Below are 13,535 nucleotides of genomic sequence, written 5' to 3' on the forward strand. Positions count from 1 at the left end.
TGTCCCACCAAGAGGCCGAGCTACCAGCCGACTTGTCCGTAAGCTGGCCAGAGACCCATACAAAGCCGAAATCGGTTTTGATTACGGTAAGTCTCTGCTAGGGTAACCCAGAAGCGATGACATGACATTACTTCCGGTTTACCTGGCTGTTAACGGCGCCATTTTGTGATGTTTTGAATGCTTTCAAGTGCAAAGGAGGGATTTTGGGATTGATTTACTTAAGGCAAATCCCCTCTGCACTACAAGTGCACTTGGAAGTGCAGTCGCTGTAGATCTGAGGGAAAGGTCTGAAATGAGGGGACGCTCTGCTGATTTCTGTCATCCAATCATTTGCAAGCAAAAATGCTGTTTTATTTTCCTTGCATGTCCCCTGCACTTCCAAGTGCACTTGGATTTGCCTTTAGTAAATAAACCCCATTGTCCCCAGATCTCTCCATAAAGAGTACTTGTTATGTGCCTATTGCTGTCACAAGGATGTTTTAAGTGATTTAAAAAAACAAAAAAAATGTAAGCAATTTTGTAAAAATAAATAAAATAAGTTAATAATTAAAAAAAAAAAAAACGCACGCAAACAGCAATCGCCCCACACGGGAGGTATCTCTGCAAGCATCAAATCATGGGCAGTAATTCTAGCACCAGACCTCCTCTGTAAATTTAAAGTGGTAAATGAAGTCCTGATGCTAGTAAAGCAGGCACACATGGGCTGAGAGTGTAGTCCAGAGGCAGGTAGTCACCAGATATTATTGGAACAGGCATACATGGACACCATGCGCTGGGAGCAAGGAATCCTGGGATAATGAAGTCCTGATGCTATTAGAGCAGGCACATATGAGCATTATGGTCTGGGAACAGGGATTCATAGGACATGTCTTGATGCAGGAAGCCACTGGATGCTATTAGAGCAGGCACACATGGGCTGGGAGCAAGGAACCATGGGACATGTAGTCCAGACACAAGCAGTCAACAGGTGCTATTGGAACAGGCACACATGGACACTATGCGCTGGGAGCAAGGAACCATGGGACATGTAGTCCAGACACAGGCAGTCAACAGGTGCTATTGGAACAGGCACACATGGACACTATGCGCTGGGAGCAAGGAGTCATGGGATATATAGTCCTGACACAGAAAACCACCTCATTGTTTGTTTGTTTTTTTCGGGTGAACAGTAACCATTCCCTGATATGAACATTTGGGCAAGAGCCACAAGGAAGGAGCTGGCTGCACAAATTTTGAACAGGCAAATGTAAGCCTTTGTGGCAAAATACCACTAAATAACTTGGCAACTGTTAACAGCAACATGGAGTTAAAATGCATTATACAGCGAGGGTTTAATAGCACTTTAAAACTTTTCCTTCAGCTTTTCCTACTGCACAGCATTGTGGGATGTGTAACCCCATCTTGCCACGCTATTTTCTAAACAGACTTACAGAGTCTAAGTTCTAGAATATCCTTTAGATGAAGACCAAGTGGTCAATTTCTTCTCAATCACAGCTAGGCATTAGTAATGAGCTCTCTTCTGCTTTTCCTAGGTGCCCGTCTAAGAAGTGTCCCGGTTCTGTTCAGCGACTCTGACACAAACGTGGCCGGTATGTACGGCAGGGTCCGGAAAGCTGCGACCACCATAGACCAGTTTAGGTACTGATCCAGTATCCATTATTCAACTGTACTGTGGAGTTAGCTGTTTGGTTGGAGTGCCTCCTAAACTGAGCTTTTGTTTTTGCCTCTTTCAGTATCCGTCTAGGAATATTCCTGAGAAGATATCCTATTGCTCGACTATTTATTATTATTTATATGGTAAGTAGAGAGTAGTGCACAGAATCCTCAACTTACTTAACTGATTGCTGACCGTATACCATAGATCTACGGCAGCAAGGATCTATACTGGTATGGACTGGGCAATGTGTTAGGATCTATACTGGTATGGACTGGGTAATGTGTTAGGATCTATACTGGTATGGACTGGGTAATGTGTTAGGATCTATACTGGTATGGGCTGGGTAATGTGTTAGGATCTATACTGGTATGGACTGGGTAATGTGTTAGGATCTATACTGGTATGGGCTGGGTAATGTGTTAGGATCTATACTGGTATGGACTGGGTAATGTGTTAGGATCTGTACTGGTATGGACTGGGTAATGTGTTAGGATCTATACTGGTATGGACTGAGTAATGTGTTAGGATCTGTACTGTTATGGACTGGGTAATGTGTTAGGATCTATACTGGTATGGGCTGGGTAATGTGTTAGGATCTATACTGGTATGGACTGGGTAATGTGTTAGGATCTATACTGGTATGGACTGGGTAATGTGTTAGGATGTATACTGGTATGGACTGAGTAATGTGTTAGGATCTGTACTGTTATGGACTGGGTAATGTGTTAGGATCTATACTGGTATGGACTGGGTAATGTGTTAGGATCTATACTGGTATGGACTGGGCAATGTGTTAGGATCTATACTGGTATGGACTGAGTAATGTGTTAGGATCTATACTGGTATGGACTGGGTAATGTGTTAGGATGTATACTGGTATGGACTGAGTAATGTGTTAGGATCTGTACTGTTATGGACTGGGTAATGTGTTAGGATCTATACTGGTATGGGCTGGGTAATGTGTTAGGATCTATACTGGTATGGACTGGGTACTGTGTTAGGATCTATACTGGTATGGACAGGGTACTGTGTTAGGATCTGTACTGGTATGGACTGGGTAATGTGTTAGGATCTGTACTGGTATGGACTGGGTAATGTGTTAGGATCTATACTGGTAGGACTGGGTAATGTGTTAGGATCTATACTGGTATGGACTGGGTAATGTGTTAGGATCTATACTGGTATGGACTGGGTAATGTGTTAGGATCTGTACTGGTATGGACTGGGTAATGTGTTAGGATCTATACTGGTATGGACTGGGTAATGTGTTAGGATCTATACTGGTATGGACTGGGTGATATATTAGTACGTGATCTGGCACTTCCGGGTAGGCAGGTGATTTTATACAGCAGATGCCAATCACTGGGGTGCCAGCCAATAGATTGCCGCTGGTACCCACCGATTGTCCGGCACACACAGGACAGAGCTCTGCCTATATCAGTGGGGGAAGTAATGGATTTACTTTCCCCGCTAAGCAGAGAATGAAATTGATTACTTTCTATAGTAAAAGCACCACACTGTACACACAAACACTGGCTAGGCACAAATTTAACCCTTTGATCGCCCTAGATGCTTAACCTCTTCCCAGCCAGCGGCAGTTCATATTTTAGCTGATCACTGTATTAGTGTCCACCGCAATATTGCTGTCCCATTATAAGTTGCTGATCGCTGCCATTACTAGTAAAAAATGTAAAATAAATAAAAATATCCCATAGTTTTGTAGACGCGATAACTTTTGCGCAAACCAATCAATATACACTTATTGGGATTTTTTGAACCAACATATGTAGTAGAATACATATTGCCCTAAATTGATGAAGAAATTAGATTTTTTTTTTTTTACATCTTTTAAATTGAATGTTTTATGTTTTTTTTATTAATCGTCAGTCTTTTTTTTGTTTATATCCCCAAAAATAAGAATCGCACAGGTGATCAAATACCACCAAAAGAAAGCTCTGTTTGTGGGAAAAAAAGTACATCAATTGTATTTGGGGTACAGCGTTGCACCACCATGTAATTGTCTGTCTGTTAAAATTAACGCAGTGCCTTGTCGCAAAAAATGGCCCGGTCATGAAGGGGGGTAAATCTTCCGGAGGTCAATTGGTTAAAGGATAAGTTCATCTTTTCCTCAGATGGCATAAACCCCTTCTCTGCTTAGAGATACTCAGTTTTTGTTTGCCTAGTTCAGGAGTAGGACCTCGTCTCCCTGCTGGGCCCTAGGTGCTGTGTTTTTTTTTTTTTTTTTTCTCGTCTGTTTTTTTGCTGTTTGTTTTTGGATCCCGGTTTTTACTTGTGGAGATCTTCTAGCAACTGCCGGGCTGAGCAAAGGGCTGGACTATTGCAGTTCCAGTGGTCCCCCAGCGAGCACGTGCAGACCGTAGCTCCGCGCTCGGTTGGCCATGACATAGCCGTGAGTTAAACGTCTCGCATTGTTGCTTACGACCAGGATTCAGCGTTCCTTCTGGCCGACCGCTCCCCCACTTCGGTGGCGAGGAGGTTATCCGCATGCTTCTCTGGATTGGTAAGTAACGGCCCCCTTCTCTCCTCTCCTACTTTCCTGTTTTCGGTGTAGGACACATGTACTCCCTGGGGTGGTTGGTTCCTCCGGGGTTCCCCTCCCCCTCCTTGGGTGGCATTGAGCGGGCTTGTCTGCCCGTGCTCATGGTGGGGGTGAGGGGGTGGCTGGTGTCCAGGCTGTGCTGGTGTCTCCTGGTCTTGGTGCCTATGGGCGCGCTGTACTCCTGTCGCCCTTGGTGGGTTTTCTATGGGGTGGGTGGCCTTTTTGGGTCCCCTTGGGACAGCTGGTGGGCCTGGGGGGCAGGTGGCTTGGTATCCATGAGTCCAAGTACCACACAGTCAGGTAGGCCAAAAATTTAGGCCGCGGCTTTGCGGCCTACTGGCTGGACCTGCCTAATGCCGCCATTGTACCCTGGGACATCTGTCTCCCCTCTGCTACCTGGCTGGTCGCAGGACCCCCACAGATCACGCTCACAGGGCTGAACAGCCGAAAAAATTAGACTGCGGCTTTGTGGCCTACCGGGCCGTGCGGCCAAAAATTTAGGCTGCGGCTTTGCTGCCTACTAGGCCACCACCCTTCTGGTTAGGCGGCTTATGGGGGGGAGAGAACAAGTTTCCAGGCAGGTTTAGCTGCCAGAGTGCTGTGGGGCATCCACCTTTCCCAGTGGCTCTGTGGGGGTAGTCTGTCTGCGGGTTTTCCCGCATTAGCAGCGGGCAGCCCCCCTCTTATGCTGGCCTCCTTTTTGGGTTCTCTCTGCCCCCCCTCATTCGGTGCCCGCTCTAGGGGGCTTGAGTCGCTGACCCCCTGTGCGGGGTAAGGATAGCGGTTGGCTTAGCGATTGTGCCCCCCCCCCCCGCCTTCTCCCGTCTCATCAGATCCTGCATCTGGTTCAGTCGCTGCAGATGGGACCACCCTGCGGGGTCCGTGTTTCTCTGAACCGTCAGACAGTGAGGATGATTCCTCCATGGCTGCTGCGCCACACAAGAGGCGCGGATAGATGCATTGATTGCGTCAGTGCAGGAGTTATTTATGTTGGAAGATGCAGCTGAGGCTGCTGCGGCCATATCTGTTCTGTTTGTCACCCATAAATCATCCCGTGCGGTTATGGTATTCTCTTATCCAGCTTATTTTGACAAATGTGTCTCTAATTGCTGGGTGCGTCTGATACGACCCTTGATGGTCCCAAGACGCTTTGCTGTCTGATATCCCTTCAGGAGTTGATTCTGAAGCAGAAGACGCTCCCACTGGTGGTGGGTGCCCCTATTTTTCAGGTTGACTAAGGCAACCATGTTTCAGGTGATAGACTCTCCGACTTTTAGGACTCCGACTGACAGGTGGGCAGAATCTCTAAGGCCCATTACATTACACGGAAGGAGTGGGCGACGCTTTTGCGTCTGACCATGGGGGGCGACCGGTTTCCCCCCGCCTATGGCGAACTGGCAGACCGGTTAGTCGAGAGTCTGCAGTTTGTTTGCTATGCATCTTTGAATCTAGTTCCTGTGAGTCTGTAAGCGATCTGTCTTGGCAGTGGTGCTTAGGCATATTTTGTGGCTGAAGTGTTGGTCTGCAGATCACACCTCCAAAAAGGATCTGACTGAATTGGCTTTTCAGGGCGAGCGCCTGTTGGTGGCTACCCTGGATGATTTTAGCCCACGAGGTTTCTAGTGGTCTGGCATTCAGAGAGCAAGCTTCTCCAGACCTGCTGACAAGACCCATTAGGCATGACTGTTCCATCCATGTCTGGGGTGGGGGGTTGCCTTCGCTGGTTCCGGGACCGTAGAACTCCCTGGGTCATTGACCAGTGGGTCCATTTGTAGGAAAAGAATTAGCCGCACATCCAGGGATTCCAAGGATTCCAATAGGTTTCAAATACCTTTATTTCCAAAAGTTGCAAATGATGACACCAAAGACACCAGCATGAAGTCTCGTAGACGCGTTTCACACATACATCTTGTGCTTAATCATTATTATTAGTAATGATTAAGCACAAGATGTATGTGTGAAACGCGTCTACGAGACTTCATGCTGGTGTCTTTGGTGTCATCATTTGCAACTTTTGGAAATAAAGGTATTTGAAACCTATTGGAATCCCTGGATGTGCGGCTAATTCTTTTCCTACAAGTGTTCCCACGGAGGCGGGCCGGGGCCAGCACTCTATTGGATATCCTATCTCCTGGCAATCACCACACACTATACACCTGGAGCAGTGTGTTTCCTTTCTTCACCAGTGGGTCCATGAGGGGATTGTATCCGGTTTCAAGATGGAATTCCATGTTTTGTCCTACGGTGTTAGAATGTTTTCGGGTTTTTTTTTCATACTCTTCATGGTTCCCAGGAAGATGGGCAACTTTGTCCTATTCTGGATCTCAAGGCCCTAAACCGTTTTAATGCGGGTGCAATATTTCTTGACATCCTTTTGGACGGTGGTGGTGTCCCTGAATCAAGGGGTTCCCTGGCTTCTTTAGATGTCATGGATTCCTACCTGCACATTCCTTTTTGCACCTGCCATCAGCGTTTCCTCTGCTTCACTCTGGGAAGGAGCACTCAGTTTGTGGCATTACCCCTTGGTCTAGCCTCCGCTCCTCAGGTCCTCACAAAAGTGTTTGGCCCCGGTCTTCGCGTTGCTGCATCAGTGGGGGATTGCTGTGCTGGGATACCTGGATGACCTCCTCTTGCGAGCAGAGTCTTACTTTCCAGACTTTGCGGGAGATTGGGTGGCTTCTGAATTTCAGAAGTCTGCCTTGGTTCCGACCAGCAGATTGGATTATTTTGGGCTGATTCTGGATCCAGCTCTAGCCAGTGTTCCTTCCTCTTGGAAAGTTTCAGAAGTTGCATTCTGCGTTTCAACTGTTGTTAGCTCACAAGTCGCGTCCCTTCGGGCGTGTATGTGAGTGTTGGGGCCTGATAGTGTCCATCTTTGAGGCGGTTTCATCTGCACAGTTCTACACAAGACTCCTTCAAAGGAGATTCTGGTCAAATGGGACAAGTATCCCAAATCGCTGGACATTGTGATTTGTCTGAGTCGGGCGACAAAGAGTTCTCTGGTCTGATGGTTGCGCTCCCCAACCTTGCTACAGGGGCCAGGGCAAATCCTTTCTCCTCTTTGTTCTGGACAGGGGTCCTAAGGCTGAACTCAACTTAGGGCTGTTGGTTGCTGGAAGAATCCAGATTGCCCGTTGATGTCTTGCAACTTCGAGCCATCATGCTTTGCCTGGATCATTGGGCAGAGCGGCTCTGGGGGCTCCCAGTGCGGATTCAGTCGGACAACGCCACGGCCGTGGCTTTGTGAATCACCAGGGCGGCACAAGGAGTGCATTAGCAGCCCTGGAGGTGTCCGGCATTCTTCAGTGGGCAGATCATTCTTGCGCTCTCCACTGTGCACTTTTCCGTTGTGGAAAATTGACAGGCGGATTACCTCAGACGTTGGACCAGGGGGAATGGTCCCTTCATTTGGGCGTGTTTCATCAGATATGTCTGCGGTGGGGCACCCCTAAGGTGGCTCTGTTGGCGGTCTGGCTCCACAGAAAGGTGCTGAGGTTCGTGGCCAGGTCGCGAGATCCTCTGGTGGCTCCATGGAGCCGATACCATCTGATTTCTGCTTTCCTTCGCTCCAGCTTCTTAAGCGACTTCTACGCAGGATCGAGGACTAAGGGATTCCGGTCATTCTGGTGGCTCTGGGCTGGCCTTGCCTGTCTTGGAACGCCGACCTGGTGCGACTGGTTGCCAACATCCCCTGGAGGCTTCCTCTCAGGGATTATCTTTTGTATCAAGGGCTGCTCTTCCACCCGGAGATGTAGAGCCGATTCCGGCTTTGTTCGGGTCTTCGGCCAGCCAGCCAACATGCCTGCTGGTCGCTTGGGCCTCCCGGGCGAGCAGCGGAAGTAAGTGGGGGGGACGTCCCTTCCCGCTGCTTGTAATAACAGCTGAGCGGCTGTAATTACAAGAAAGCCGACCGTTTGCTCTAAAAAAAACTGTAATGGGGTGACGCCTCTAGCTGCAGGCATCACCCCGGTACAATGCTTTGAAGCAATATCGGTAAGTTTGTGACCGATATTCACTTTTTATTTGAAGAATCAGTATCGCACGCATCAGCCGCACTGATAATCGGTCAACCTCCAGCTTCTAGTACTGTTTTAGTTCTTTTAGAGCTGACGGTCAGCTCTTTTGTAAAAGCAATTTGAGCTGCTAACTAGCCAGTGAATTGCTTTTACAAGCATCGGGAGGGGACGTGTTAGCTGCTCTGATTTGCTATTACAAGAGAGCCGACCGCCGGCAAAATCGGGGTGATGGCATTTGGGTATATTTCTGAACAGGAAGTGGTTAAGCACCTGGTCAGTTTACAGTGACATTCCTTTGGTATGAGTGTAGCGGAATGGACGGTGAGAGTGTGGTTTGTGTTAAAAGAGTGAGGGACGCTTTCACTTGGGACCATAATATTTCTGAGCAGTGTCCCTCAGGAGATGTGTGGGGATGTATTGCAGATAGCTATAATATGGCAGAAGTGTTTTATAGACCCATGCCAGTGGGGTGGGGTTTGTTATTGTTGAATACCTGCATTCCATTGTCCTATTGTTCCTGTCTGGCTAGAGTAAGGTTATTATGGGATGTGTAGGTTTGTGTGTGGGATGGCTCGAAGAGGGAGGGGTTTTCACAGAGTGTAGATCTCTTGTGTTTGTGTTTTCAATAAACTGAATTCATCCTAGTTGACTCCCAGAACTTTGTGTCGTCCAGCTTCAAGGATTATACAGCGGAGATACCTAGGCTGGGTATTGGAGATCCGTTACAATGAGTCAGTTAAGATAACCAGACATTGTACTGTATGGCCCCTTAGCCAGGTTTAGAATTCATTAATTAGTATTGTAAACCAACATTGATAATAAATATATGAAATATACAATTTCGCCATGAGCAGGAGAGTTCAGAGGAGCCAGCTTTGAGAAACCAGTGCCAAGAGCAGTGGTGCTGTTGAGAGAGCCAAGTGGCTCAGCATTTTCCATGATGTTTTGCTGATGAAAATCCCTGTGTGAGCAGTTTTTTTTGGACTTTTACTTTTTTTTTTTAAATAAAAATGGGCTGCCAAGCCCCTAACCAGACTGGAGTGGACGCACTACAAACACACCGACCACTAAGCTGAATTCCCCATATCAGAAGACGTATTGCAGAGACAGGAAAGGGAGGAGTCTGGCCAAAAAAAAAAAAAGAATCTCTAATTTTATAATTTTTTTTTTTTTTGTATTTCAGGCGCTCCTGCACCTCTGGGTGATGATTGTACTTCTGACCTACACCCCGGAAATGCACCACGATCACCCCCCCAATGGGAAATAGGCGTGAGACCGTCACTTGCTCAGCATCGCTGCAGTTATTCAGCTGTTCTAGGACTGATCTCTATATCATAGCAGCGGAACCTTCTGGCTAGTCTAGGCAATGCATCGCTTTCCACTGAGCCCCGCACACACTACGATCTGTACACCTATTTCTCTACAACCGTTACAGAAATAGATTCCATTACTGACAAGGTTTCTCATACAATGGGGTTGATTTACTAAAACTAGATTGCAAATTCTGGTGCAGCTGTGCATGGTAGCCAATCAGCTTCTAACTTCAGTTTGTTCAATTAAGCTTTGACAATAAAACCTGTAAGCTGATTGGTTTCTATACAGAGCTGCACCAGATTTTGCACTCTCCAGTTTCAGTAAATCAACCCCAATGTGTTACTTTAATGTGTATTGCCAAAGGTTTAAAGAGAACCTAAAGACTAACATGATGATGGTCCTGCTCACATGGGTTTCAGCTTGTATAAGAGCAGTGTGTACAGCAACGCCTTTGTAAAGATTTCAGCAAGCAGCTTCATTAAAGCCTTAAAAGGGTTAAAGGCAGAATGTTTTTTTATCTTAATGCATTCTATGCATTAAGATAAAAAACCTTCTGTGTGCAGCAGCCCCCTTAATACTTAAGTAAGTTCCGTCTCCATCCAGCGATGTTGCACAAGAGCCTCGGCTATCAGGGACTGTGCCCCCTCATTGGCTGAGACAGCAGCAGGAGTCAATGGGGTTGATTTACTAAAACTGCATTCTATGCATTAAGATAAAAAACCTTCTGTGTGCAGCAGCCCCCTTAATACTTCCCTGAGCCCCATCTCGATCCAGCAATGTTGCACGAGAGCCTCGGCTGTCGGGGACTCTGCCCCCTCATTGGCTGAGACAGAGGCAGGAGTCAATGGGGTTGATTTACTAAACCTGTATTCTATGCATTAAGATAAAAAAAAACCTTCTGTGTGCAGCAGTACAACTTCCCTGAGCCCCATCTCAATCCAGCGATGTTGCATGAGAGCCTCGGCTGTCGGGGACTCTGCCCCCCTATTGGCTGAGACCGCAGCAGGAGTCAATGGGGTTGATGTACTAAAACTGCATTCTATGCATTAAGATAAAAAACTTTGTGTGCAGCAGCCCCCTTAATTTTTACCTGAGCCCCATCTCGATCCAGCGATGTTGCATGAGAGCCTCAGCTGTCAGAGACTCTGCCCCCCTATTGGCTGAGACAGCAGCAGGCGCCATTGGCTGTCAATTAAAGTCAGTGAGCCAATGAGGAGAAAGGGGGGCGGTGCCGAGACACGGCTCCATGTCTGAATGGACACAATAAGCAGCGGCTTGGCCCTGGTGACCACATAGCAAGCTGCTTGCTTGGAGGGGCCAGGAGCACCGGCAAGGGACCCTAGAAGAGGAGGATCTGGGTTGCTCTGTGCAAAACCATTACACAGTGCAGGTAAGTATAACATGTTGTTTACTTTATGCGAATGTATATCACTTTAAGATAGATATAGATTTTATATATAATATACAAAAAAAACTGTGATCAGACCCCAATCCCCTTATACTTACCTGAACCAGATCTCTATCCAGCGCAGTGCCCATCTGTAGCAGCGTCTCTCTCCGCTCTCTACCTTCTCATAGGCTCGGAGACAGCAGTAGAAGCCATTGGCTCCTGCTTCTGTCAATCACAGCCAGTGAGGAGGGAGCAGGAGGCGTGTCAATAGACACGCATAGCTAGGTCAGGAGCATGAGTGCCCCCATAGTAAGCGGCTTTCTGTGGGGGCACTCGGCAGGGTTAATAAGCCTGGAGCGCCGGCGGGGGAACCAGGGAAGTGGAGGATCTGGGCTGCTCTGTGCAAAACCATTACACAGAGTAGGTAAATAGAACGTGTGTTGTTGGAAAGTATCAAGGTTTGGAGCACAGTGTGTGTTCTGCTTATTTTGCCCTCCCAGGCTCCTCCTCACAACACCATGCTAATAAAATTTTTAGATATATCCTTTTAATGACATACTTTATTTTACACAGTGATATCATCACTGTAACTGTATATGCAATGCAGGAAGATTATGGCTGTCTGGAGGAGTGGGCGGTCCTAGGTAGGCTGTATTTGCAATTGGACCACCCGCAGGTAACACCCACATGTAATGCTAAGCCTGCATGGAAGGGGCGGGTCAGGGACAGTCAGGTTGTGGAGAAAAGTGGTAGATGTCCTCCAGCCAGGAAACGGGGCAGGCTCTATTTAACCTGCTGCAGCTTCCAATGCACGTTATGAGAAGCTCACAGTGTACAGTGAAATCAGAGTAAGCAATTTCAGTCCGGTACAACTGTGCAAGACCGACGAGAGGCTGGAGGTCAGATTTAAAGTGGTTCTAAAGGCAGAATGTTTACGCTTTGTGCATTAAGGTAAAAAAAAGTCTCTCCTAGCCCCTCCCCCCCATACTTACCTGAGCCCTATCCCGATCCAGTGCTAATCACAGCCAGTGAGTGGGGGGGGGGGGGGGCGGGGCCGAGCTGCGCTCTGTGTGTCAATGGACACACAGCCGGCTCGTGAGAGTGCCCGCAAGAGTGCCCCTATAGCAAGCGGCTTGCTATGGTGGGCTCTTGGCAGGCTGGAGGAGCCAGTGAGGGACCCCAGAAGAGGAGGATCTGAGCTGCTCTGTGCAAAACCATTACACAGAGCAGGTTGGTAGAACATGTTTGTTATGTTAAAAAAAAAAACAAAAAAAAAAAAAAAAAAACAAACCTGTACAATCACTTTAAGGGGGTGCTAATGGTAATTCTAAACAAGCAATTAGCAGCCATTCAACAATCTTCCAAAGTAGTGCTGAAGCGCTAACCTGTGTTTAATGTCCTCAACTGGAACTGAAGGGATTCACATGCTGCTTGAAGCTTGCTGAATGCTTAACAGCAATTGTGACACAAACTAATGCTAATGCACTATCCACATGAGTTCGTCTCTACCCCCCCCCCCCCCAGGTGTGAAGATATGCTTGTGTTGCATTGGTAGTTCATAAAATGTTTATAAGGAGTTCATAAAAATCTCCTAATAAGGGTGTTGTGCTTCAGCTCTATCTGAGACAGGAACAAATCTCTGCAATTACAAGAAAAGGAACACAAGGGGGCGCCGTTCAAGTGTGGCATCAACAGGTTTATTAAAGCGGTGTTCCATCTGTGGTAAAAAAAAAAAGAAATTTAAGTCAGCAGCTACAAATATTGTACCTGCTGACTTTTGATAGATAGACACTTACCTGTCCAGGGAGACCGTGATGTCAGCACCCCAGCCGATTTCCATGTCGGCTGCTGCCACCATTCACCCTAAGGGAAACTGGCAATGAAGCCTTTCGGCTACACAGCCGGTTCCCTACTGCACTGCGCATTCTCATTGGCTCAGCGGCGGGGGAAGGAGAAAGGGGCAAGAAACTTCAGAGGGATGGCACCGTGGCGCTGGCTCCCGGATGTGGGGAAGGGTACCTGTCAAAAACAGGTCCCCCCCCCCCCTTCCCCTGAAAGGTGCCAAATGTGGCACAGGATGGGGGGGGGGAGGAAGCATATCAACGGAAGTTCAACTTTTGGGTGGAACTCCGTTTTAAAAAAGCCAAATGCAAACTCACAATAATATAAAATCAAAGACCTTTTTTGCAGCCATCCCACATCGGATGGAAGCTGTCCACGGAGCGAGCAGCGTGTAGTCAGTGAGGAAATCAAATCCAGTGTTCCAGGAAGTGAGGAGAGCCACTGTGGGGCACAAGGCAGGAAGTGGCGTCACACCTGGGGTGGGCTGGATTCTGTGGTAACGCGTTTCGGAGCTCCTCTTTGGCTCCTTTCTCAAACCATTGCCCCATGCTTAGCAAAAAATTGCTGCTCTTATACAGGCTAAAACCAGTGTGAACAGGGCCTAGGCAATGGCGGCACAGACCCCTCCGCTAGTCAGAATTCTGCCCCAGTGAAGTCTGCACGGATGTTCACAGGACACACTGGACAAGCAGAGGGCTTCTGTTCTGTTGCCTAGTACCGATAGTTTTTATATTATTTCTTTGTGATGGGTTTAAT

At 47.6% G+C, this 13,535-nt stretch overlaps 1 protein-coding gene across 1 annotated transcript in view; it reads left to right on the top strand.

Moving 5' to 3' along the window:
* GOLGA5 (golgin A5) overlaps positions 1 to 9,689 on the top strand; it is a 59,748-nt gene extending 50,059 nt beyond the window's left edge. The window contains exons 11-13 of the mRNA XM_082275441.1: positions 1,533 to 1,638; positions 1,734 to 1,797; positions 9,417 to 9,689. Of these exons, the coding sequence (XP_082131567.1) occupies positions 1,533 to 1,638; positions 1,734 to 1,797; positions 9,417 to 9,500 (254 nt within the window). The 3' untranslated portion in view covers positions 9,501 to 9,689. The remainder of the gene's footprint in view (positions 1 to 1,532; positions 1,639 to 1,733; positions 1,798 to 9,416) is intronic.
* The last annotated feature ends 3,846 nt before the right edge of the window (positions 9,690 to 13,535 follow it).

Source organism: Pelophylax lessonae (assembly GCF_965119305.1).
Source record: "Pelophylax lessonae genome assembly, chromosome: 13".
Taxonomy (NCBI): Eukaryota; Metazoa; Chordata; class Amphibia; order Anura; family Ranidae; genus Pelophylax; species Pelophylax lessonae.